Genomic DNA, 27,456 nt, shown 5'->3' with positions numbered 1-27,456 from the left:
ACAACAAACACACAGTAAAACCAATATCTCGTGTGGTCAAATGTAATCTCGTTTAATTCTATTTTCCTGCTTCTCCCTGTCATTCTCTCGTCCCTTATCATCTCTGCCTCCATCTAGATGGTGTCCCAGAGAATCAACTCGGTAGATCTGTCTTGCTGCAGTCTGGAGAATCTACCTCCTAACCTCTTCTATAGCCACGACCTCACCCACCTCAACCTCAAACACAACTTCCTGCCTGCAGACCAGCGCCTTCAGCAGTTGCAGAGGTAGGATGTTATCACAAGTCTTCAGGAGACACACCCGGGGCTAAGTTTCAGTGGTGTGGTTTCTTAAATTTCAATGATGATTCTGGTGAATAGTCCTGAGATACTGAGGCCACTTTCATCACAATGTTGGCATATTTGAGGTATAATGCTACCAGGTCCTACTCCTACATGCTAAATCCAGCTTGAACTGGTAACCAGCTTGACCAGGATGACCTCCAGTTAAATCAGCTCAAGCAAGCTGGCCCACCCACCAACTCCAGCATGACAGACTAATAACCAGTAGGTTTAGAAGCTGGTTCTAGTTGTTGTTGTTTTTTTAATTTTTCTTTAAGTAGCATTCCCATTCTGTTGATAATCTGAGTTGGAATACATCAAATCATTTTTTGTTTTGTATTATACAATATTATGGAGGTGATGAGGCAGCAAGAAATGAAGGATGAGAAAAAAACGTGGCATTTCAGGTCAATGAAATATTTCAGTGGAGTAACTGTTTTGGGCAAGATGAAACTTGAGGCAAATTAAGCTTTAGAAGAACTTAATGTAATTTGCCCATGACAGGAACTGGGATGGGCTGTTTCACAATAAGTTGAGAGACAATACGCTGTCACAGCAAGGGTCAGCTGTCACTGCAGTGGAAACAGCAGGTCACGGGTGGCTGGACTGGACAGATTTAGTTTTCACCTGCAGTTTGCAAGCAATCGACCTGAGCAGTCTAGGACTTGAGCCATTAGCACACACGGACCAAAGAAGCAAGCCAGGACTGTACCAGGCTAGGCCAAAAGAGCCCAGAGGGATAGATGCATCTGCAGGGAAGCTTTTAATGTGCCCGGGCTCCCTTACCCTTTTTCTCTGTGGGCACCATCTGCTGCATGCTTATCATGGTCCCAGATTAAATACTACGGGCAAGATACAGTATACTGTGTGTGTGTGTGTGTGTGTGTGCATTCATACATATGCTGATACACTTGCACGCCACTCACAGCATGTCTTTTATGAAGATTATTGGTAGAAGAATTGTACCATTTACAGTGTGTGAATCTGAGTAAGTGTTAGTTGTTGTGTGTGTAGAATGGAGAGTGTGTGAGAGCAAGAGTTGCTTGCATGTAAGCAACTAAAATTGTGGCTGCAGGCTACTGATTTGGGGTCAGTGCATACAGAGTCTTGATGCAGTATGACATTAGTTTTTGTTTTGTTTTTGTTTTTCTCTTCGTTAGAAGATGTCTGCACAACATGAATCTGTGTTTGTGTGGCTGTGCATGAGTAATCGTGCATGTTTTTTTTGTTTTTTTTGGTCCTCCCCGTGAATGAGGTCAGGATGTTATGATTCTCTGCCACACTAATTTCATTTTGACTAGTCTTTATTTTTTTAATCCCCAGGATAATGACTAGTGTTGCAAAGACGATGACGTGAGGGGAATAACTAGTTTTTACAATCTGAGTGAGCTATGCACAGCTCCCCTGCTGGTCAAGGGAGATAACATCCATTCAGCTTTGCCAAACCAAAGTAGGCTCATCTGCGTTTGACCCAGCATGACAGAAAATGAGGTCAGTAATGAGAAAGCGATGAATAGTTTAGCTGGAAATAGAGGGGTTTTTGACAGAGACATGCAGCAGAGTGTCTTGAGTACTCGCTTTCCCCTGAGAGGCTTGTGTCAAAAGAGATGCAGTCAAGAACAATACTACTTTGTGTGCAGCCTCTATGAATGTGGGTGTATGTGTTTTAGTGTGGACTGTTGTGTGAGAATCTGTTTTTGTTTCCATATAAACATTGGCTTCCTCTGTCATCCAACATAGGGTCATAGTGCTTTGTATCCTTCATAGAGCACTGGAACCTATGAACCTTCAGCATGCCTCACCCCTTCTCTCTTTGTATTTGCTGGCTAAATACTAACTGGTGGGTGATTCGACAATCATCTATGCATGATCAGTTGTCTGGGATACTAGCTCTTTCCTCTGGCATGGGACTGCCTTCCCAGCATGCATCTCTGTCTGAGACAGAGGTCAGCACTCACTGAGGGGAATGACTAGAGCTCTATGCATTTAATTGAACCTTTGGCCTGTGTATTTACATATGGATGATAGTTTGGAGTGTTATGAAAAGCACAAAGGTCATAGAAGTGGAGGTTAATGGGAGGGGAAAGGCAGGAAAGATAGTGGAGTGGCGAAAACGGCATTCAAGGTACAAGGGGTTGTTTAAGGCTGGGAAAAATATACATGAATTGTTTCTGGTTCAGTTGAGTTGCAGCAGAACATATTATGAAAATGATTACTATATTAAGCAGCCAGCTGCTTTTTTAAACATCCAACTGACATAGAACAACAAATATAATGATGGAGAGTCAATTTCTGGGCACATGATAGTTACTCTTCCTCTCCCTTTGTAGCTGTTAAGCGCCCCACCGTGTTCTCCAGCTAGATGCTTACTTTGGCTGTCTGTGTTTTGTCGTTGGCAACCTACGCTATAGGTTTATTAAAGCCTCAAACAAAATATAGCAGCTGCTCACAACAGCTGTAAATTAAGTTGATGAGTGTCTAGGTCTTGGCTGGATCCCGGGAATGAAATAAAAGACCACTTATTTGGACATTTGGGGGTCAGCTGAACAAGTTACATTCACAGCATTGATCAACTATCAGCATTACTATTGGAATTAACCTTTTATTTATTCATTCATCCATCCGTTCACTGAATAAAAATTATTCAGTCTAACTGATGAATGGAACTGTAATATTCACTTTTTTTTTATTTTTGGTCTGTTTCGGTCTCTTAGCAACTTCTAGATCTCAGTTGCGAACTAGTTGTTGACTTTGTCCTCCACACACTTGGTAGATAGAGAGCAGCTGGACGCCATATTTATGAGAGGAATTTGTGTGGTTGAAAACAGTAGTTGAAATACATGATTATGCCATGTTGTAAGCACTCAAACAAAACTCAAACAGGATCATTCTTTTTGGGAAGGATCCTACTCGTTTGCCAGAACTTTGCTTTAAATGTTTCTCTTATTCGTCTTGGCAGAAAGATTGAAGCGCTGCTAAGTTTAACGGAGAGTGTCAGTGCAAAGCCATTTTCAGGTTTCCTAGAGATGCTCTGCTGGGTTCTGGTCCCACCTGGCTCTGCCTCAACCTCTGCCGCCTGTTTCTTTTTCCTGAGAAAGGTTTTCGCTTCGGTCTGCTCTGTGTTTTTTCTGCATTCATCTTTCCCTTTGTCCCGACTAGTCCCCCAGCCTCTCTATTGGGGAGAGGAAGCATGTAGATTGAGAAGTAGGGAGCAATGAACTGGATCATTTTTAAGATGACTCCGAGACAGAACAAAATGTGCAGAATCTGAAAGGCTGTGAAAACGCTGCAGCACTGTAATTCTTTTAGGTCACGACTATGAGTTGCTTACGGCCGATCCTTTGTCAAAAATGATTAGCGCTGCTTTAACCGCACAAGAAATGGAATGAGGTGGAAAGAGAGTACCAGGGTGAGCCAGAATGACAGAGCATGACACAGACAGGGGGATATGTGAGGAAGGGGTAGAAGCATTACACAGCACTTTGCAGAGGTTGATGTATTAGCGGAATGACATTTTCTCACATACTCTCTCCCACTGCAGGCGGGAGTCACCCTCAGCTGGAATTACTCCCACCCCCTAATCAATAGGCCCGACACGTCGGTTGCCTTTATCTCCATCATCGTGATCTACTGTGTGAATGTGTGCGTAACCCATGTGTGGACACAGTGTGAAAAATCAAGTGCCAGCATTAGCAGCTGCTCCAGTGGGCAGTTCTAATATGGCGCGCTGCCCTCTCTCTGAAAGGTGAGAGCAGGATACGTACGTATGAGTGTAGATGGATGAGCAAAGACAGAAAGCCGTTTCCCCTTGGTTGTCTTTGTGTATTCTTGGGTCCCTCATTCCTGAGCGTCCCAACTCCTGTGAAGGTCAACGGTGTGCCATGGGAGGTCACGCTGAACGCTGCTGGTCTCTGGTGTTTAAATGAACAACACAGACGACCATTCTGTGCTTGTTTGCTCAACAGTCGAATGTGAAGGTTGCGCCCTTGTAAGACAGCTGTGTCTGTGGCTGTGCTGGATCTAATTGCGTGTTGTTTTGCCTAAATAAATACATGAAAGCTACATTTTGATTAACAATCCTTGAATCTACTCATGATGATGTTGTGCTCTTTTGCGATGTTCATTCTTACAAGATGTGACCGTGCTCTCCAATCACCTCTTCATCTTCTCTTCCCCTGTTCTCCTCTCCAGGTTTTCCCGTCTGCGGAGCCTCAACCTGTCCAACAACCATCTCGATCAGTTCCCTCAGGCCATCTGTGACATCCCCACCCTGACAGAGGTCAACCTCAGCTGTAACTACCTGGCCTCCGTCCCCGGCTCTGTGGGCGCCATGACCAAGTAAGCAACAAAAACAACTAACTGCTCGCACAGATGTTATTGGAACTTTTACCAACTTTATACTTCTGTCAAAAAGAGCTTTTGTAATGCAAGATCAAATTTTTTTAGGAAGGTCAGAGCCACGATTAAGCGTCGGCACACGTCGCTTTCCTTTTGTTTGTTATTTTGCTATCTCTTTTTGGTATTTGCCCTCCTCTCTGTGCTATTTGCTGCTTGAGATGCAGGTACTTACCCAACAATTTTTACATATCTTTCGTGTGAGTGTTTGCTTTGATGGAGTTTCAGGGCTGGGCAACTGGATAGCATTTTTAAAGAAGAGCAACCATCTTCCAGTTTCACTTTACATAGCTGGATGTGGGAGTTACCGTGCGATAACAACACGCTTTGCTTGTTCCAGTGTTTGAGCAAAGAAAGCATAACTTCCGCAGATCATCTTGTGGTGCTTGCAGGTGACCTTTTTGGGTCCCTGAGTGCTTCTTTTATTTTCTTGTCTATGCTAAATTTACTGTATATGTGTTTTTTTTTTAATTGATTTACTTTATTCTTTGAGGAATTCTGTCATTGAGCTGATCAGCTGTTTTGTTGAGATTTGCAGCTTATTTTGAGGTGCAACCCAGCTTTTATTTTCAAGCTCCTTACATTTGTCTTGATGTACTTTTGATTGACCTATAAATTGCATATTTCAGCTCACCTGTCACTGACCGGTCTTGTTGCAGCTAAAGTCTAAAAAGCTTCCTTTTGATAACAATGTTGCCACTTCATCAAAAAAATTGAGATTTTCTCAGCTTTTATTTATCTTTATATTTATATTTTAGCCTTTTGTCTAACAATGAGATCATTGAGATAAAACAGCTCCCTGTCCAAGACACTTGCAGCACAGTTAACAATTAGGGAATCACAAAAAAATGTGCTGTTTTGCGCCCACATTTTGGAGAAGATGCAACACAGCTGATTTTGTTGGCTGTCTTTTTTCCTCTCTTATGGGAAAGCTCACAGAGTTTTAGGTTTTGGTAGGGCTCCAGTATCATTCCTCTTTGTATACAAAAAAAGTGCAGTTACTCTGAAGGAGGGAAGTGGAACGTATTCACATCTGAAGTATTTATTAGGTCAAGTCTTAAGCCTTTCCACAACTTCATATGTTATTTGGTCCTTTTTACTCCACTGTGACATTAGGCATTAAGGGAATTGTTTAGTAACTGGGTCACTACAGACATTTTGGATAGTGCATGTCCTTCAAACGCAGACCTCATTCGAAACCAAACATACTTGCATGCAGGGTTTAAACTGGGCAAGATGAGAAGATAATCTGCGGGAATGATCTGGTATGCCTGTAAATTCCTGAAGTGGCCAGCAGGGTATTTTGCTGTTAGTGCCATCTGCTGGACATGCAGTGCACTCATTACGGATGCAGAAACTGTTGCACTCTTCGTTGGTATGACATGACATATCCTGTGACAATAAACAGAATTTGTAGTTAATAAAGACGATTGTTCCTCTCTCAGTTTGCAGACGTTCCTGTTAGATGGAAACAGTTTAAGTGACCTGCCCCCTGAGCTGGGTTCCCTGCAGCGGCTGAGCTACCTCGGTCTTTCCTTCAACCAGTTCAACCATGTGCCCCAGGTGCTGGAGCGGTTGGCCTCCATGGAGAAGTTGTGCATGGCTGGCAACCATCTGGAAACACTCACCCTGCAGAATTTCAGACTGCTTCATGTCAAACACATCGATCTAAGGTATGGCAATGCAGGCAGATTACTGCAGATTTCATTTAAAAAAAGGTTGGTTTGAATGGATTTTAAACATCACTTTGAGCAGATACATCCATCACTGTGAGTACCCAGGCACGCTTGTCCCAAGCACTGTGCTAAGAAACACACTTTATTCCACTAATTATCGAAAGAATAACACTAGGAGGAAGCCGTCACACGACCAGACAGCTAAACAGCACGGCATCGAGAAATCATTTGCCTGCAGTGGCCCCATCAGATGTCTGGGAAAGTACAGAGCTAGAGTGACTTGCATTATTTTAAAGTTAATACTTCACTTCCTCTGACTTCTTCAGCTTTCTCATTTGTTTGGACTAATCTTCAATAACAATTTGTGATGATTCAACAACAGATTGAAAGGATATTCAAGTTTGTTGCTTTCCTTCTTGATAATGTAGTTTTCATTACCTGTCCATTTTCAAGCTACTTATGGAAGTAAAAGGTGGAATTAAGGCAGCCTTTTCTGGTTTGGTCTGGTATTGGTTTGATGTCCAGAGTAATAAATAATTCAAGGTTACTGTCAAATGATGAGTTGCACTGCAACAAATACACTTCGGTCAAAACCAGTGACTTGTCCCTGCGTTATCGATTGTTGTAAATAGAGCATCAAAGCTCTACACATTACTCCACAATATAGCAGCCATCACCTAAGGCATGTTCTGTACCTTACAAGAGAGGTCACAGCCTAATCCAATTGAAGATGAACCTTTGCCTCCTCCCTGCCTCCTCTGTCAGGTTGAATAAGATCTCTGTCATGGTGCCAGATGAGCCTGACCTGCTGAGGCACGTGACCCAGCTGGATGTGAGGGATAATAGGCTGACGGATCTGGACGCCACAGTCTTCCCCAGACTGGAGGTGCTTCACTGCGAAAGGAACCACATCACCAGTCTCAAAGTCAAGGGTTGCTTGCTCAAAGGCATCTACGCCTGCAACAACGGTGGGTCTGACACACACAGGAATTTCTGGCCTCTGCATAGACAATCGTGTGTGGTTTATAAAAAAAAAAAAAGCATCCCTCTTTTCTTTTCCACCGCCATCTTACTTGATTCTAACTGATATCACCAATGTGAACCTCTCTCCTCTGAGCCTGAGCATGTCCTTACAGATTCCACTCTCATGCTCATCTATTCACAAGCTTCCATTTCTCTCATCAGTGCAGACATCTAATTGTCTCTCTCCATCATTTTTCTCCAACTTGTCATCGCCGTCCTCCCCCTCCCAAATGCTGCCCTCCATTTTCCATTTACCTGCTTAGATATAAGATTGTCCTTGCTGTAGGTTAATGTGTTTGGATTTCTCCTTACAGAGTTACGACAGCTGGATGTCAGCACCGTGCCCTCCAATCTTAGTTACATGGACATCTCAAGGTGAGAAATATTCCCAAAGTACCTGTGTTTTAAGAAAAAAAAGTTGAACACTAATTGCAGGTACTGTTGAAATGTAGCCCAGTCTCAGTCCCCCTCTCTGCCCTACAAGAGCAGTAATTGTTTGGTGTAAATGATGCTTTAAAGATCATTTAACTGAAAGGGGAAATAGAGTGCACAGGGAAGGGATCTTTCCAAGTATGGTGAAATGTCAACTTGGAAAGCTTATCATTGTCACAACCTTTGGGAAGTGAAAGATGGGTTTCTGTGCTTAGACTAATTTGTAGTCATGGAACAAGTGATGTAGTGAATTTTTACAAGGTAAATTTATATTTAAAGGTTCCCCTTAAGCAAGTGGCCTTGAGAGAGTGTCACACTGAAGATGATCTTCAGGAATTATAAAGTACTATTTCCCTTTGAAGACCTCACTTATCTGCATCTGAAATGTTATTTAATATAGAAAAAAGCCAAAAAAAGTGACATTGAATATATAGTATTACCTTGCATTGTATTATGTTCCATTTTGGATACAACATTTTGCAAACTGAACATAATTCATCATCATCATCACCCCTTTCTTTTCCTGCAGGAACCATATGGAGTCCTTGCCAGACTGGCTGTGTGAGGCAAAGAAACTAGAAGTTCTGGATGTGAGCCACAACGTCATCACTGAGCTCCCGGCGAGGTAAGTCTCCCTCACAGTGAATGTGCCGGTAAATGCAGAACAATGCTGCATTATTCTCCCTGCCCTTTGACAGGCTACTCATCTGACCCCTATAGAGTCTCATAAATCACACAGATAGCCTGTAACCTCCACAGCCTCCGTCCAATCGCTTCCTCTTTATACAGCATTTTAGAAGGTCAGCTCAGATGCACCTCTTCCTCTTCTCCATGTGTCGCATCAACTCTGTCAACCTCGCTCCCTCTGCTTCTCTCCTTGTCTCCTCCCTCTGTCTCTCTACCTTTGGTCCCCTCATTGTCTAGAGATTTATTTTTTATCCAATAAGTGTCAGAATGATGAATTTCAGCTGCAGGCGCCACTAGAGGCACTCGAACTCTCTGATTTTCCTCTGTCCACATCTACACCCCCATCTTGCTTCTGGACTATCCTCATTTTCTTATAAGCCCTCTTCTTCCTGCCTGTCTATTTATTAATCTTCACTATCTGGATGGCTAGCTATCTGAGTTGTTCATGTTGTTTACCCCTGGTGTTCTGGTGCTAATCCATCCATATTTACATATTCCTTGTGCTGCAGGTTGTTGTGCAGCAACAGTCTGAGGAAGCTGAGTGCTGGACATAACCAGTTACAGAAGCTGCCTGAACGAGTGGAGCGCCCTCTGCTGGAGGTTTTAGATGTTCAGCACAATCAACTGGTGGAGCTTCCCTGCAACCTGTTCCTCAAATCTGACAGGTAGCATTAATCATAAGCTGGAAGTGTGGAAGAGATTTTTTTTTTTTCTTCTCTCATGATAATTTGCACCCAGCATCTGACTATAAGATTCATTGAAGGGAAACTGCAGATAAACAAAGATGAAGGGCAGAAATTATGAATAGTCCATTTAATCAAGAACAGGATAACCAAGGGCGAGGACGGCAGGCAAATAATAAAACTACCAACCTGTGAAAGGTTGGGATGTATTAATGGTGCGATTATAAAAGTCTGAATTTATGCATGTGTCTGTAATTGAAATGCCTCATCTAGATTTTTCATGTTCAACTCTAAAGGAGGATAAATCACCTTTACTTTTACTTCCAGCTTACGGTGCGTTAATGTATCAGCCAATAAGTTGGAGCACCTCCCACCGTCCAGTTTGTCAGAGGAGAGCCACAGCATCCTGCAGGAACTCTACCTGACGAATAACTGGCTGACGGACAAGTGTGTACCCATGCTCACAGGCCATTCCCATTTAAGAGTTTTGCACATGGCCTTCAACCACCTCCAGACCTTTCCAGCAAGGTAAAGAACTCTTTGTTAATATTTACAGGGTTGAAACAAGGCTTACAAAAACAGATTTTTTTTTTTTGTTTTTTGTTATTTGTCCTTTCATTAACAATTTTGAGTGTCAGAAACTGATTTCAAATGTCTCATTATTCAAGTTTTCTGTCCTTCAGTTAACCAGATCATTGTTCCACACTTTAACGCTGCCATTGCTTTTCACGTCCCTCAGTAAAATGGCCAAGTTGGAGGAGCTGGAGGAGGTGGACCTGAGCGGAAACATGCTGAAGACCATCCCCACCACCATCATGAACTGCCGTCGCATGCACACCCTCATCGCTCATTCCAACGCCATCGAGGTCTTTCCTGAGGTCATGCAGCTGATGGAGATGAAAGTAAGCTGGCAGCAGCAACACACTTCTACAGACCCTTCAGGTTACGCTGTTCTGCATATGCATTAAGGGGCATCTTCTCTTCTCTTCTCCGTCCGCAGTGTGTGGATCTGAGCTGTAACGAGCTCAGTGAGATTACTCTACCAGAGAATCTGCCTCCAAAGCTTCAGGAGCTGGACCTCACTGGAAACCCTCGTCTCAACCTGGACCACAAGACCCTTGAGCAGCTTAAGTATGTCATTGTTTTTCTGCAGGTGTTTCTGTCTCTATAAAGCCATATGCATGTTAGTGTGACTACAACTTTCAGTCTCTTGAATTTCAACCTGTATTTTTCACGTTCATGTTGGATTTAGCTTTCATGTCCAGCATTTTTTTAATATTTGTTTAATTCCATGTCCGTTAAGGCTTCTCTACATGGCCACTATGGAATATTCTCAGTGATTAATGAGTCTTCATGGCTCAACACAAGACAGCAATTTTGATCCGTTTCATCTTATGTCTTCCAGTAATATTCGCTGCTTCCGTATCGATCCGCCTCCAACCTTCTCGTCAACGGAGGCATCTGGTGGGCCTGCTGTGTGGAGTCATGGTTACACAGAGGCCTCGGGCGTCAAGAACAAGTGAGTTCAGTTCGGTCAGCAATGAAAGCACAACCACCATCAGACACGTTCACTGAAGCCTCACTAATCTAAACATATTTAAAATGTTATTTGGCAAATAAAACCCCACATGACTCTCATAAGGATCGACTCAATCGAAATATCTTCACAGAGCTCGTGCCTCTTTCTTTTCAGACTCTGCGTTGCAGCTCTTTCAGTAAACAGTTTCTGTGGGAGCCGTGAAGCTCTGTACGGTGTGTTTGACGGGGACAGGAATGTGGAAGTGCCCTATCTTCTGCAGTGCACAATGAATGATGTGCTTGCTGAAGAACTACACAAGACAAAAAGCGAAGAGGACTACATGACCAACACTTTCCTCGTCATGCAAAGGTACGTTTGCCAGGCGTTTTTATTCTTTTTATTCTTATTTCGTCTGTAATCAGCTGGGTTTCTATTCAGTGGCATTGTAGAATTTGACTACATTTTCAGAACATCTGTAAAACACAATTACTTATGTACGAGTTCATCCATTGCTCTCAGTGATTATTTGGGTAAGTTTGTCCAGACAAGAATACAGAGGTGACTAAAAAGTACCTACAAACCTAACTAAAATGAAACGACCGGCCAACCACTCATTTTCTTTACCAGCTTAATCCAACTTCCAGGTCAGACTGGAGCCTATCCAGCCTATCATTGGCCGATATTTTAGTTTTTTTTCCCCATTTTTCTGTTGTCATCCAGTTGTTTACGTGCACAAATAAAAAAATGTGATTAGGAGCAGAAACAGCTGGATGGAAAGATGACTTTCTCTTACTTACAAAACAGCTCTCGTTTACAGCCCTTATGTCACAAATTTCTGTTCTATAAGTAAAACTGAAATGTGATTATGTACATTCCCTTATGCTTTACCTTCTCTCTTCTTCTCCTCAAGGAAACTTGGAACTGCGGGACAGAAACTTGGTGGCTCTGCAGCTCTGTGTCACATTCGACATGACCCCACCGACCCTGGTGGGTGCTTCACCCTCACAGCTGCGAACGTGGGGAAGTGCCAGGCCATTCTGTGCCGCGATGGGAAGCCGCTGTCCCTGTCACTGCTGCACAATGTGGGGCTTGAGGACGAATACCGCAGGGTCAGGCAGCACAGGGCTATCATCACTGAGGTAGAGATTCTTGAACAAAACCCAAGTGCACTGAAGATATTTTGAAGTTCATTATTTTAATTGTAATGGTAGATGTGCACTGCATGAGTTTATTGACCGATGTACTGATTTGTTCTTTTCCACAGGACAACAAAGTGAACGGAGTGACTGATTCTACACGAATTATGGGCTATTCCTTCCTTTACCCTTCCGTCATCCCTTGTCCTTATGTGCAGACAGTTACTCTCACCCCTCAGGATGAGTTCTTCATCCTGGGTAGCCGTGGCCTGTGGGATGCGGTGTCTCCCACCGAGGCTGTGGAGGCTGTTCGGAACGTTCCTGATGGTCTTGCTGCTGCTAAAAAGCTGTGCACGCTGGCTCAGGGCTACGGCTGCACTGACAGCCTTAGTGCTGTTGTTGTCCAGCTCAGTGTGAGTGAAGACTGCTGCTCCTGCTGCTGCTCTGAGCCCGCCCAGCCTCCTCCTAGCCCCGGCTTGGGCCCGTATCCTCCATCATCCTCTGCCATTAAGGAGCGTCCATCAGACGGCTCGCTCCCCGTACCCCCTTCTTCCTGCAGTGAAATCAGCAGTGAGATCAGCACCAGTGAGATGAGCAGTGAGGTGGGCTCCACAGCCTCATCTGATGAGCCTCCACAGAGCTCCCTCGTGGTACTGCAGGAGCAGCCTCACCACCATCAACTCCACCTGCACCATCAGGCTCAATTGCTGCATCAGCAGGCCCACGCAGCTAGCCAGCCCTGCCAGTATCTGCTCCCTGGTTCAGAGCTGCCATCTGCCCGCAGCTGCTGTGCCCTCCATCCTGCCTGCTTAGCAGGCTCCTTCCAGAGGCAGCTGTCTAGTGCCACATTCTCCAGCGCTTTGTCCGACAACGGGCTGGACAGCGAAGACGAAGAGCCTATTGCTGGTGTTTTCTCTAATGGGAGCCGTGTAGAGGTGGAGGCAGATATCCACTGCCTCAAAGCAGAGCTGTCCCTGTCCTCATCGCCCCAAACACTGATACCAACATCCTCCACCCAGGAACGCACCCTTCTTACTCTCCCTCCTCCACCTCCACCTCCATGCACCCCAGAGCCTCTCGAGGAAGGAGCTGACATGAACCAGGGAGAGGTCGAGAATGGGCTCGAGAGGGATGAGTCGTGGCAAAGTGTCGGAGCAGGAGCAGGGGAAGTAGGAAAGTTGTTAGGGAAGAGGAGGGTTAATGGGTCGGTAGCACGCCAAGAAAAGAGTCATAACCTTATTGAGGTGGCAGCTGATGCTCCCTCAAAGAAGTCTGGAGGTTACTTCACAGCTCCAGCCCAACCTGACCCAGATGACCAGTTCATCATTCCCCCTGAGCTGGAGGAGGAGGTGAAGGAAATCATGAAGCAGCATCAGCAGAAACAGCAGAAGCCGTCTGGGACGGATCAACCCACAGACTACTATGACACACCTCTCTGAGCAACAGCACCATCAACTACAGCCTCATCTCCTCAATGGCAAACTAACAGCTCTGTTATGGCCATATGTGTACACAAACTAATGGATTTTCTCTAGAGGTTGTAAAATATACATGAAAAGATTACCCCTTGCTTTCTCTAAGCAGACTCCCATGCTCTACACAGCCTAGTCTTTGGAGAAACATGCACTGCAACCTGCTCCACTCATAGAATAAATTAAGCAAATGAGCCCTTTAATGATACTCAACCCTCTTGAATGGTCTGTGGACACAGATCCCAGTGTCCATATTAGTGCCCTTCTTACAGACTGGAGCATTATTTTTACAGTAGACAACCAGCTGAATATGTAATCGACCCTAGTCTATTTGCAATAGCATTAGCTTGCCACAACACTTGTTAATATGGATAGCAGTTCCATGGTTTCTTTGTTTTGTAAGAACTTACCATATCTTTTAATGTGAAAGCAGTGAAGTTGCTGAGAGAACTTTTTGAAAACAGACACATAATCTTTTTATTATTTGTGAGCAATGTTGAATGGTACACCATTAATACCACACCTAACTATTGTAGATAGGGCACTTAAATACTGTATTTCTTCAGTAAATCATGGCTCTTGGCCTGTAAAATGACATAGAAAATTTTTTGTAGAAATTTGCAATACTAACTCCTAGGAGTTGCATACTCTTTATGGTGACTCAGTCACTTTTTACTAATCTTCTCTGAGAGAAACGGTGATTTTTTTTTTCCAATGATTGTAAATAAGATTAATGTTGTATACTGATGCTTTTAAAGGAACTGGATGCCTGTATGTCGGTGCAGGTTTAAGTGGTGGGGAGGAAGTATTGTTTTCTGTTATGGAGGTGTCACCCACCCCTTTTTCTTACAGTGTAGACCCACGAATACAACATACACACTCACAAATGTAAATGTGCAATTGCAGAACAGAAACCAACATTCCGTACTATATAACTACACTAAGTTGCTATGGTTTGCTCCACTTTGTTTAATTGTGATGTCCTGTAGTCATCACTGTATCTATTGAACACTAATGGATCTCTGCATGCACACACAGACACACGCACACAACATAACATGCACACAAAGACAATGCACACTCAAAGATAACATTAGTCCCACCTCCCTCCTACAACTGTTATCACCGGCATGACTGTGTCAAGTTCAGTAATACAAACAATTATATCCACATGGAAACGAAACAACACAAATGTTCCTGTCTTTGGTATAATAAATTTTAAATTTGTGAATATAAGTGATGCTGTCTGGGATTCATTTCAGTCGATGAACAGAAAGAATTGGAATTAATCTTCTTTATTTACAGATTGTAGAAAACATAATTGACACAAAATTTCCATCGCTCCCATGTTTTTACATTAATTGACCAGCAGGTGACAGTCTAATCTAATATTGGATCATGATCCAATTCTATATTTGAAATTCTGCTTATTTGTTGTGTTCTTTAGTTAAAATAAATATTTCAGGGTCTTAGTAGGACTTAGTAGATTTTGTCATTTAGCATTCATGTTTCCCAGGATGACACTGTTATCATGTGCCTGCTTCTTATACTTCTTCTTCACACAGATGACGCTGACTATTGTGATCACCAACATTGCTCCAAACACAGACAGAGACGAGGCAAGTGCAAGAATGGTTTTATCCTTGACAGACCCCTTGTACTGACAGTTGTTTCCATAGTACCACCAGTCATCACCCACCTCACACCTGGAGAGCAGAAGAAAGAAAATGGACTTAACGGAGGAAAATCAGACTCGAAGGCATCTCCAGTATTCTTACACACCACACAGTTATAACATTAAACCGCTGACAGGTAAAGTGAGCAACACTTCTCATCCTGACCCAGTGCAATGTTCTGCTGGGAAACCCTGCATGCTGGGACTCACATGGGTTTCACTTTGACACCTGCCTAAACATTTCTGCAGACCAATCACCCCCCATAGCCATACAGTATGGCAGCACCACTCCCCTAACTCCCCTAACAAGCAGCTCTCTGCAGAAGGACAGCACAAAGCCTGAGGTGTTCCCCTGACCTCTAATCTCTCCAAATACCAATCTGATAGGATCTGATAGCATCCGTGGGCAGCAGGCCACCCACCCACCCACAGGGCCCAATGCTAAGGTCCACCAGGACATCTGACACTGCTGGACACTGTCAGATGTTCTTTCACTATTCTTTAACTGGTCAGAGTTCTTTTGGCAGGATAAGGAGAGCACGCTTTATATTAGGAAATTGGTCATATCGTTACGGCTGATAAAGTAAATGGTAAATATGAGAAAAATTTAACCTAAGCAGAAGCAGAAAGAAAGATGTACAACTTATTCTAACAACTATGAGATTTTATCATTTTAGAAGCTGGCTAATCCAGTTATTCATCATCAAATATTCATTGCAAGAGGAATCGAAAACACATTTTTGGAAATAACAATTACGGTACGTGATTTCTTGCTGTTCCAGGAGCACTGCATGTAATTTAAAAAAACATGTCTACCAATACACAGTTGTACAGATAAAATCAACTATAAATAATCAGTTGTTTTTTTTTCGATGTAGATGTGCTGGTAAGGGGATATTATCCTTTGATTGTAAGATTGTAACCTTTGACCAGAGCCAAGATAGCTGTCTTCATTCAAGTCTTTGTACTGATGAAAGCAAATTGGCTGCTGCCTTTAATGTCAGCTCCATGCTGAACAAAAAGAGATAAGAGGTGCCATCTTCTTAGAAATCGCTTTCAAAGCAATACCACACAGTCATATCCAAAGTGACATGCAAACTTTGGGCATCTCTGACTTCTCTTTTACACTGAATACATAATTAAGGAGCAGGTGATTTTCCATCCATCCATTTTCTATACCAGCTTAAAAAGAAAAGCTAAAAAAAATTCTATTTCTTTTGAGCATTTAGGATTTTTTAAATAACTAAAGGAAAATAACCTGAAGCTAAAGTTTTGACTTGGTCAATACTCTTAATGTATACGTTTTGGTACGAATCCCAGATGAGAGTGTCTAATTACTGGGCTGCCCTGCATGCTCTGCTCTTTTGATGTCTATCCACAGATTTTAACAGTTTTCAAGTTGAGGGACTGGAAGCATTAATGCAAAACCTTTCCTAGATGGTTTTGCAAGATGTTGAAGAATTCTTCAGCTTTTAATTGAATAATTATTATATAATTCTTTGCTGTGCTAGTGAAATGTTCCTTGTGCAGCTGGCTGCATCGTTACTTTATCTATGATCATTTTTGACACTGATTTGCGCAGAGGTGGCAAAAGTTTATCTGTTCCATGAAAATCAGGCAAGTATGGTGGTTCATAAGAACAGACACAAACACAGAGTCTGTTACAGGTAAACTGGGATTTTGTCTTTGAATTATAACACTCCTGCAAACAGCTCTCAAAAAGTTTTCTTAATGAATAGACAAAGTGATCAGAGAAGTAAAGGCTGTGACACAAGTGAGTCATGTTTGCAACAGGTATGCCTTTGAAAAACAATTAAAATATTCGCTTTAAAAAGTATGAATATGCCATTATTTGTATACTGCCAAAAACTAACATTGCGCAAACTTAGGCTTTCTTTTCTTTCCAAAAATATTCTAATCATCATGAAAGTCAGTACAGATTAGGTAATAAAGCCTACGTAACTTTTGAGGCTGTAATTTAAAGAAGATCCCTTTCACATTGTTACGCAAGAACACTGACATATAGACCGCAACCACCAGCTCTCAGGATGCCCCTTGGAATACATTTCTGCTGAAAATCCATCCGCAAACTGACTTCAACACATCACCTTTAATGCTTGAACATATCTCAAGTCAAAATACGCTCACCTGCAAGCAGCTTTGCCTTCGTCCACAACGCAGAGCCCATCATTCTGACAGTTCACATTGAGGCAGAGATCAGCAGGGTCTGCGGTAGCTGGTTGTGCAGTTGTGAAAGGCAGAGGTTGGGTCATCGTCAGGTGGGACACATCTGAAGAGCGGGAGCAGATGAAAGAGTAGTTATATGGAGCCAAATGTAAGAGCTGGTTGATTGGATGCATAAGTAACAATTGTGTAGTTATGTGCATATATAAATCAAACATTTAAGCATGTATTACTGTGATACATACTTCTACTAATGCTGCTTGTATAATTGGCTTAGATAATTAGGAGTATGACAGGAAGGATGTGTTTATGTTTTTTTTTGTTTTTTTTTTAAAAAGCAGACACACTGATTAGCTTTTGCAGAATTTAATTCCTGTCAGTATGTCTTGGGCCTTAGGCCACTGGGTTCAAAGTATAATCTGGTGCTTTTACCCTCCATGGTGAGGAGAAAGATGGCATCTCCTCCTTTAATAAAATCCCTGCTTTTGGCTCTCAGATGGGAGAGATACACCGGAGTACCAGCAGCTGGCCCGCGGAAATACTTGGATCCATCAGTATGTGTGACCTCAACACCAATCTTGCGAGGATCATCCCAAAAAAAAAAGTCAGAGCCTGTTTACAAGAATGATGAAAGGTTAAACGAATGTAGTTTTACATCAGAAACAGTAATTTTACTATTTCTTTTTTTTTTTTTTTTTTTTGAATGACTTAAGATTTTTGACCGTGAAAACTGCAGAACCTGTTAACGTCATGTTGGGGTCAGTAGTGACACTTCGCTGATTGGACATGCGCTTTTGGATGTGTGGGTGCTGGTCCATTAGCATCATGGTGATTTGTTTCCAAGGACATGGCCATTTCTGTCCCGTGTCTCCTTCACGAGCCACCAAACGAGCATAAGCAGACAGCTCGCCGGCATAATTTGCTCTACCATTGGGGTAAAGCTCCATTTGGAAGGTATAACCCTCTCTAGAGGTGAATGGAGGGCTAAAGATGGATGTGTTTGTTGGGGTGTTTTCCATGACATGACTGAAGTTTTTCACTCTCCATATAAACTCAGGGCACGTAGTCTCAGAGAGGTTGATGTCATCCAGGGACAGTCCCCCTGTTGAAGGCCCAGAGCCCCCCTTGGCCCCCTGAAAGACCACGCGGAACTTTGTTTTGACATCTAGACTCACATGATGCAGCTGCCACAGCTCCTGAGGGGATCCTGTTACAGAACATAACCAAAAAGCACTGCGTTTTTAAAGCACCAAGTACACTACGGTCTCATTTAAAAAGAAAATCTCTGGCAATAATAAAACTTTGTAATACTCACCATCTATAGTCTGTATGAAGCGTAAAGTTCCATTGGGGTTGGCTTTGTCATACTCTCTGACGTAGATCTTCAGTGTGTCATTGGGACCAGCACTGTTGTAGTAGAAGAACTGCAAACATTGGTAACCTCTTTTCGGGTAGAGGACCCTGCTCTCCAGCACAGCTGTATCTCCATTGTTGGCTGTCCCAGTGCTGAAATGCATGAAGTACCCTTGGCCTAAAGATACAAATACTATTCATTAATAATTTCAGTAGTGGATGGTATAATCAAGACTATGAAGGCTAATCAATGACACAGTAAGACAAATGAAAAGGCTATGTGATGCTTATGTCCAGGTTCAGTTTTTTTTAGTTATTTTTTATTTTTTTATAGGATGGATCTCCGTAAGTAGATGTGCATGATTTATTTCTTTTAGGGAAAATAAATGATACTGTACATTGCTGTAGAAACTTTTGTACCCTTTCTGTCTGAATAACTTTATTTTTAGCTCGTGTCTCTTTAAGACACCCTCTAAAGAGACCCAGTCTGCTCAGCTCGATCAGCTGATACATCAAAATTGGAAAAAAAAAAAAATAGTTTTAGGCAACAGTTCACTCTTTGTACAAAGTGAACCACACTAGTAACTGGGCATGTATTAAGCAGTTGTTTCATTATGAAAGAGTGAGCAAATATAGAAAAACATTACTCCTACTAACATTACTATAAACTTGATGTTTCAGGAAGTTCAGAGGCTGTTTCCATATGAGAGAACTCTCTTTAGTGTTGACTTTCTCACTTTAAAGACCTCTAACTTGCAAAGAAAGCTACACACTGAAGGAGGGAGAAAACACATTTAAAAGACCTATTTAAAAGACAGGTTAGTTATGTTTTCATATCTATATTAAGAATACATTTACTGGCCTGGAGAATGTTTTTAAAAAAATTCAAGGCAACCATGGTGAATAAATGCTTTTTAATGCAGTTCATAAACGTTTAGAGCCACATCTCTGTAAAAACATGTTTGCTATGAAATGCATATTTTGTGTTTTCTCTTGGAAATCCTCCAAGCAGAGGAAAATGAACTGCTGGGTAGGCATCCTTTCATACAAAGATGTGTATTTGCATCATGAGTCATCATCTCTCATAGATCTTTCTCACCAGTGCATTTGCCCATGTTGCTGTAGTCTGTGTCCGGCCCCCCAGCAGCTTGGACAACCCTGACCCAGTCGACCCTATCCTCCTGTCCCTGGATCATTCCACAGATGTTCTCACGTTCAAAGTCACAAGAGTCCAGGAAGGTGGACCCCTGAGCTATAAGACACAGTATTTCACAAACACAGGTGTAAAAGTACTTTGAACTGCCATAAAAATGATGGATTACACACAAGGCCCAGTGTCTTGCTTATCAATGCAGCAAAATTTTAAAGATGTCACTGACAATAAAGTTGTTTAGGACTAGCTGTAATTAAACATGGCATGAGACCAAGAGGAAGTTTAATTCTCTATAAGTTTCCTTTAAAGAAAATACAGCTTGGATGCTGATGCTTACTGCACTTATAAAGGCGATGCAGCTTAAGCAGATCACTGTCACTGAACTCCATACGCTGGCCGATGACATCGCTGAAAGCAGGGATCTTAGTGACGATGGTGGGATCAGTGCCATTACGGAAGGCATTTTTGCTGTAGTGCATCATGGAGCCGTAGTCATAGGGTACGCCCAAAGAGCTGGATGTTGTGTCATTGTAGGTGTTAAAGTTGTGTCCTTTACCTGCAGATCAGACATAAATAAAGGTGACAGTGGAGTTTGATTATTTATCACAATGTGTTCTTCCTTCATCTAAATGTATGGGTGGATTTTAGAGATACTTATTGAGATCTTTCCAAAAGGGAAGATCTCACATAGAGAGCATAGGTCAGTGTTGCTAAAGCTGATTGATGTGCAGACAATAAAGTTGTTACTTATCTTCTTAGGATCTTGCAGCCACAAGAACAACACATTCATGTGCTTATCTCACATGCAGTAAAACAAGCAGTGTGCCAAGAAGTATCTTTCATGTCCTTCATAAGAAACCTCTTGAACACTCCTTGGAGGGATTTAATACCGTCTATAAGCTCTTTTTTCTTTTATTTTCATAAAAGTTCTAACAGAAGTCACGATGCCACAAGGGGTGAAATGTATGTGAGCATAAATGGGCAGTATTGAAGACTGAGTACTTCAGTACCTTCTGAGATGCGGTCCCACATGATGTTGACATAATCATCACGGTCCGATCTGGACTGCTCATGCCAGAAACCCAGAGCATGGAGGAACTCGTGCTCGATGGTGGCGATGCGATCACAGTTTGCTCCTATTGACAATCTCTGCTTCCCAACTCGTCGATTTCCAACAGAGGAGAAACAACTTTAGGAAGGAAAACAAGACTTTTATAATCATCACACAGAATTTGCTATATTTTGCTTATCTCAAAGACTTTTCTTGTAAAGACCGTTTGTAATTCTATAATCCTTTGGAAAATATATCTGGTCTAAACAGACAGTAAAAGAATAAGTTCTTCTGGGCTTACCCGCTCCCTTTAAAGATTGAAATGTAGTTTTCTTCCCCGCTCCATGGCTTGAAGTCAATGCAGGACTTGAGACGATACTGTTCAAAGGCCTTTAGAATCACACCTTTTGCATTGATCTCTACAGAGAAGATGAGAAATCAGGTCTATTAAAGATTTAAATTCATGCATTCCATATTCTCTTTTAAGGATCGCTGTAATGTTAGTGTAAATTTCATAAAAGAGAAATGGTAGATTATTTAAGCCTATTAAGGTTCAAGATTACATCAGCTCCCATGAGTCTCTCATGTCCACTCACAGCATCAGCTGTCAATGGCTGAAGATCAAACACATGGTACAAAATGATATGCTGTGATGTTGTAATGTTCTATTCTGTTACTGTAGAATTCTAATCACACACATGTAGTGTGATAAGAAATATATCAAACAACAAAAGTTAAAAAAAAATGCACTTTTATTTTAGATACAACAGGTCTCATATTACTGATGGGGAAAGTATTTAGATAATTTACTATAGTTAAAGTAGCAGCACAGCTTTTTAGAAGTACTTAATTACAAGTAAAAGTCAGATAGTAATACAGGAATATTAGCAGGAAAATGTAGTTAAAGTTTCCAAAGAAAGCATCTTCATTGTGCTCCCTGTCAGTCTTGAAATACATTTTGTTTTGTCATAATTGTCTTTACTTTTAAAGCATTTAATAAGTTGGATGACTTTGTAGATACTGAATGTACAGTTACTATGAGAGCGTTGAAAGTCCATCCGTATTCTTCTCGTGTTATTCTGCTGAAACTTTCTATGATGTCAGGATGAGCATAGATATCTTTAGAAGCGAGAAACTTTAAAAAGACTAAGTGTCCGTATGAACATAACAGACCCAGGTTCGGGGTTATGAATAAAACAGCTTTCTATGAATTGAGGGATTGCCAGCACACTTGCTCCATGCTTGTTCAAGATTTAAGTTAAAAATGTAAAAACTATAGATGAAGTGTTGTTTAGTTAAAATAGGAAATAACTATGGCTCAATACAGCAGTAGGAAAAGTGCATTACAGTGCACAAATTACTGTGTTTCCTCTCATGCTACAAGAGTGGAAGTGTGAGCCTATGTGGTATCCATCCATCCATTTTCTATACCGTCAATCCATCCCTATATGGTATCATTTTTCTTAAACTATTCTTTTTGGACATTCTCCAGTGAAAGCTTCAATGAACTTTCACATTTTCTAGCAAGCAATCTTACCCAAGTCATCTTCCATGTAGTATGGGATTGTTGTTGGCCACCTGTACTCCTCTCCTATAATGGAATTCCGAGTTTGCTTCTGCAAAAAGCAATAACAAAGAACGACATAATTAGTCAAGCATGAACTCTCACCCACAAAATTCAGTGGAGCAGCAGAAAATTAAAAGCAGTTGGATTAGCATACCTCATCAAGCACAATGTCCCCCTCCACAAGATTCAACCCTGCCTCTGTGTAGACAAAGACCACAAAGAAAATTGGTTTAAAAAAATGATGTCTTAACTGGGAGACTCGAGGGGTTTTTCTACACACCTTCGTTGATGTCAAAAATATCAAGGTCCCGTCCACCGTCTATATCGTACTCTGTGATTGACACAAGTAAGTGGACACAAATTAATAAAAAAAAAAAAAAGTGAAGTGAAAGTGACGAAAAGAGAAGTTACATGATAAGCGAAGGTAAATCATGGCTTGCTTGACAAAAGCACTTACCTAATATCTTTGCAGTGGGCTAAACAATGAAAAAAAAAGACCCTTGTTATTCATCAACAGGCTTCTTAAATCTCAGGTTTCTCGATATTATTAGACAGTTTAATTCAAATAAAATAATCTCACCAAACAAAGGCCAGTGCCACAAAGAAGACATAACAGTTGAAGAACAAGCACACCTGTCGGTATTCCTCCTTCCATCTCCTAGAATCCCTCTCCAAGTATGCAGATGGCAGGTACTGAATTCTCACAAATGCTCAGGAGGCACCAAATACTGAGATGTACAAAGGTAATAAAGTGCATGTGTTCACAAGTCAATAACTGACAGACTCATAAAGGCTCTGAGTCATAAAACAATTTTCAGCCACTTTGTTATCTCTCAAGAAGATTACTACAGATTTGTGGAAAGACACAAGGCTTAAAAAGCTGACCGATTAGAATAACACATATTGTGTTTGATCAGTGTCATTAGAAAAGTTCTCAGTTAACGTTAGGGATTTATCAAGCTCAAAGGTTAGTTAATCTTTTCAAAAAAGCATTTTCAGATACCTCCCTACCGTGCTGTGCTCTGCAGCGGTTCCATTCTGGTGGTCAAAGATTGTGACATCTTCAATTATCAAAAACCTCCACTCAACAGTTATGGCTTCTTGTTGGCCCTGTTTTGGCTGCTGAATGGCCAGGGGAAAAAAATGAAGCCTATTCTCCTCATAAAGCCTTAGAGGAACACAAAAGCGTTACATCAAAACTCTCACCTTCATCCCTGCACTTTCTCCAGAATCCATCAACCAGCAATTGTTAGTGTTACCCTTGAAAACCACTGCCATCCTGCACACTGAGACATTTTGTGTCATCTTTGGTCTGTGCCGATGAATGTTTTATATTCTGGATTTCTGGTGGATGTTTCTTGGTCATAACAAAAGGAAAAGTCAGATGCACGTCTTATGTGTGTTTCTTAATGTTAAGAAACACATATTCAAGAGCTGAGCTGGACCTCTTACAGATTTACTCACATTATGTCACTTCTGACTACGTACAAAGCTTTACCTGTCAGGTTTTATTCATAAGATACATTAAAGACAGTATAAGGTGAAATACAGGGAAAGTTCCAAATCAAAGACAATCGATGGAATTCAGTGGCAAACGTTTTACGGTTTGGTTTTTTAAAAAAAAGCAAGTGTTGCAGCAGACCTGCAGTTCTCTGGGAGTTTGTTTCTCATCCATGATGCATAAAAACCGAAAGCACCTTCTTCACGTTTAGTTTTTACTTCGTGGACAGAAATCAAACCATTTGAAGCTTCATACACCAAAAGCAGTTGTTTCAACTCTTTGACGGACAGGAAGCTGGGGTATAGACCTCAGAACTATATTGATATGATTCTCTATTCTGCTCTTAGTGAGGACTCAAGCAGCAGCGTTCTGAACCAGCTGCAGCTGTCCTTTTAGCCTTTTTGGGAGAACCTTAAATCAATCAAGTCTACCGAAGATAAAAGCACAAACTCGCTTTTATAATCACAGAAACTTTTATTTCTTGAAATATTCTTCAGGTTATGACTATGTAACAGTTGTACTTGTAGCAGTTTGAGGTCTGACTCCATAATGACGCCCAGGCTGGCTTTGTTGGTGTTTTTTGAAAAATATAGCCGAGAAAGGAACACATTTATTTTTAACAGGTCTTCTGCTTTGACTATGTTTGATTGGAGGAAGCTCTGAAACTTTCATTTTTTTTATTTGTTCAAGGCTCTTAATGAGTGTGTGTAAGGAATTGTAATACCCTGGCAACATGGTTATGCAAATCTGTGTCATCTTCATAGTTTAGTACTGTGTTAATACTTGTTGATGCTTTGCATGATCTAAACAAGTGGGAACATGTAAAAGTTGCCCAGAAGAGGCCCTGAAATAGAGTCCTGTGGTATTTTTGCCTGCTTTAAACAGCAACAAGTACGTTAATACATCAACTTCTTGCCATGCTATTGTGTGGTTTTGGTCCCTTTTTTCATGCTACTGGCTCATATTCAGATATATAGCGGGCCTCAAAAATCTCCAAAAGAAGAAGCTGTTTAATCACCATTTACACTCATGATCAGCTGCCACATAATTTCTGTGAGAGATGATAAGACCTACAAATGTCCACATCAATGTCACCACCTGTAATCAGAGTATCCAAGTACTACCTGCTGGAAATAACAGTCAAAACTTTTCTCAATCTCCTCCATTTCTTAATAGTTGATAACACATGTAGTTGGACGCCTTTACAGACAGAAGTTCAAGAGTTTTGTAGCATGTGATTATTAGACAAATGAGTGTGAAATGTCTGCTTGTGTAAAGAAGCTGCTTTTGTCGCCCTTGTGTACTTAAAAACTTGTCCTGCACTGTTGTAAGAATGTAGTTGCAAATGTCATTATTAAAACACTCACTGATGTGAAAAAAACTCACTAAGTGAAAATGGCAAAAGGTTCCTTCAGATGGCATGTGTGCTGCAGCCCACCTATCTATATGCAGATCTAATTTGATGCTACTTTCTTACACTGATTGTGTTGGGGTTTTTTTCTGTCCTGTTCTACAGATGGCAGTTAATTTTCAACCAAGGAATAAAAAAATTTAAACACAAATCAAACTACAAACATACACTTTTACACATTATGCAAATTGTTTCTAACTGTAAAGGCAGTGCCCATGCAGCTGTATTAGATTGTGCCAGTGATTGCAGTGTAAGTAGGACAAACCAAGAAGATCCAATCACACAACGCTCGTATTTGCGCATACTTTGTGTAGTTTGTTGGCATCATATTTTCAGCTTGGTGATTACCTATTGACATTTTCTTCCGTCTGCATTACATTACTTTAAAAATGGGTTCCTGAGATGGATGGAACTAATGAAGCTGCACTGATTCAACGCAGCCTGCATTTCCACCGTGACCTATTAGCCGCTATAAGATTGAACCTTTTCTCCAAAAGAATTTACAAAAAAAACAAAGATAAGAGACACCTACAAGATCCCCTGTATAACAAAAACACACTAAAATCATAGACAAAGTCATGTCCCAGAAATTATAGTCAGGATGGCGAGTGAGTCTCAGGCAACACAATTCTTTGTTTCTTACATTAAGATGATAAGTGACTCTTGTCTGAGATGTGAGAAAGGCTCATGTGTCCTCTTTCATGTGGGTGGTGTCTTGCACAACACTGTCAGGACAGTTTCCTGTTGTCTTTGCCCTTTTGTGTTGAATGCTCATCTCGCCTGCAGTGCATGCAGAAAAGATGATATTTATTTGAGTTTTATCAAGCCCTTATTAATGCATTACCCAAAAAAAAAGAAAGAAAGAAAGAAAGAAAGAAAATTTCACATGAGGCATTTCACTGAGTATTGCAGAGGCATGTGAGTCTTTACCCTTTGATCTGCTGTCTGATCGCATTTGGTTTGCAGCGGAAAACATGCCTGTACACGAAGCAATCATGAGACGTAGGAAAGAGCGGCCTTACTGGCTGACGACTAGCTCTGACTAGATTTACGATTTCAGCACTTCTAGTTGTTAAATCAGCATTAGCTTAAACATATTTTAGGATTATGAATTTTAATTGAGTTGCGCTTTTTTTGCTTCTCTGCAGGGTATCTGTAAAACATTAATAGAATATACAGCCGCAGGGTTGAAAAGAAAGGGATTCACTGCTGTACTATAGGTTTCTCTCTTATATGATTCGCTGCTCATATCTACATGGGTATGCTCCATTTTACAGGGAAATGTAAATCCAATAAAAACAAGCTGACAAGTATTTCGTATTCTGAAAGCACTCATTAACTTTATTTCTTTGGTGTGTTAAAGTGTTGTTAAGTCCAAATGCTACTGTTTTATCAAATCTAATACATCGTTACTTTCACTTTTAACTATAGTACTGCTCCATCCTACAAAAACATTCAGGAAAGACTTCTAAATTAAAAGTGTGTCATGCAGATGAGTACCCACAATGTTTACACATAATGAATTGATGTTTAGTTACATCACATGTTCTGAGGCAGGTCAATCCTGCCCTGAGCAGTTTGAACACAGCAAGACTTCAACCCTTCCACGGCAGCAGCGATAACAAGCTCCCTCTTTACTGATCTCATGATCAAAGAGAGCATAAATGTAATTTTTCCCACACTCTGACTTTGTATTTCAAATATGCATTAAAAGGTGTCTTGCACGCAATGTTGAAGATGATCTATTTGAGTTCTCAGATTGCTCTTTTTTGAAGAGAATCTTCCAATTATAACATGTTTGAGGTTGTACTGTAGCAAAACTGAAAAGTTTTTTGTTTTTTTTTCTCAGTGCATGTGTGTCGTTGCTCTTCCACCCCTCATTACCAGTGTCCAGAGCATGTCCACGGTCCAGTCTGTTAATGCCGCCCCACCTGGAGGTGGATCTAGGTAGAAGTGCCACTGCCAAGGCCCCCTTGCGCTGCCTCATTTACTGTGCAGGAGATGCATGATTATTGCCAATTCCCATGCTGAACGGGGCTTATGCTTGATTGTGATATATGGTAATGTCAGTGTTAATTCATCATGAAGCATCATTATTATTCAGCCAAGAACAGCAGAACCAAACTAACTAAACAAAAAGTTACAATCATTAGAGTTATGTCCATACATTTTCCATTCCTGCCTTGCTGCATTTAGAGGTACACTGGGCTTGGGAGGG

General features: G+C 41.4%; 2 protein-coding genes across 2 annotated transcripts in view; one reads left to right on the top strand and one right to left on the bottom strand.

Moving 5' to 3' along the window:
- The window catches only part of phlpp1 (PH domain and leucine rich repeat protein phosphatase 1), a 42,062-nt gene extending 27,483 nt beyond the window's left edge, over positions 1–14,579 (top strand). The window contains exons 4-17 of the mRNA XM_072363028.1: positions 118–266; positions 4,512–4,658; positions 6,161–6,388; positions 7,157–7,359; positions 7,729–7,789; positions 8,376–8,471; positions 9,043–9,198; positions 9,544–9,744; positions 9,956–10,118; positions 10,217–10,347; positions 10,622–10,735; positions 10,910–11,104; positions 11,646–11,874; positions 12,000–14,579. Of these exons, the coding sequence (XP_072219129.1) occupies positions 118–266; positions 4,512–4,658; positions 6,161–6,388; positions 7,157–7,359; positions 7,729–7,789; positions 8,376–8,471; positions 9,043–9,198; positions 9,544–9,744; positions 9,956–10,118; positions 10,217–10,347; positions 10,622–10,735; positions 10,910–11,104; positions 11,646–11,874; positions 12,000–13,310 (3,384 nt within the window). The 3' untranslated portion in view covers positions 13,311–14,579. The remainder of the gene's footprint in view (positions 1–117; positions 267–4,511; positions 4,659–6,160; positions 6,389–7,156; positions 7,360–7,728; positions 7,790–8,375; positions 8,472–9,042; positions 9,199–9,543; positions 9,745–9,955; positions 10,119–10,216; positions 10,348–10,621; positions 10,736–10,909; positions 11,105–11,645; positions 11,875–11,999) is intronic.
- Positions 14,580–14,835: 256 nt separating this feature from the next.
- On the bottom strand, positions 14,836–23,604 carry LOC140269181 (meprin A subunit beta-like). The gene is made up of 15 exons (XM_072364203.1): positions 23,533–23,604; positions 23,338–23,448; positions 22,784–22,802; positions 22,607–22,657; positions 22,481–22,524; positions 22,297–22,375; positions 21,061–21,178; positions 20,719–20,897; positions 20,046–20,264; positions 19,655–19,807; positions 18,518–18,733; positions 17,942–18,409; positions 17,635–17,814; positions 17,167–17,308; positions 14,836–15,049 (listed from the first exon to the last, which is right to left on the bottom strand). Exons 1-15 carry the CDS (start codon positions 23,602–23,604, stop codon positions 14,836–14,838), a joined length of 2,265 nt encoding a protein of 754 aa, XP_072220304.1.
- Between the last annotated feature and the right edge of the window lie 3,852 nt (positions 23,605–27,456).

The sequence above is a fragment of the Leuresthes tenuis genome, unplaced genomic scaffold (genome assembly GCF_036924035.1).
Source record: "Leuresthes tenuis unplaced genomic scaffold, fLeuTen1.0.hap1 SCAF_14, whole genome shotgun sequence".
NCBI lineage: Eukaryota > Metazoa > Chordata > Actinopteri > Atheriniformes > Atherinopsidae > Leuresthes > Leuresthes tenuis.
This window is presented reverse-complemented; position numbering and strand designations above follow the sequence as displayed.

Bases quoted from the DNA above. Each gene is read 5' to 3' on its own strand.
- LOC140269181 (XM_072364203.1), bottom strand. From the start codon at position 23,604: ATGGCAGTGGTTTTCAAGGGTAACACTAACAATTGCTGGTTGATGGAT. The intron at 22,525-22,606 runs GTGTGTAGAAAA...TTGTCTACACAG, and splicing joins TATTTTTGACATCAACGAAG to AGGCAGGGTTGAATCTTGTG. The intron at 20,265-20,718 runs GTACTGAAGTAC...TCTGATCTGCAG, and splicing joins GTGGGACCGCATCTCAGAAG to GTAAAGGACACAACTTTAAC.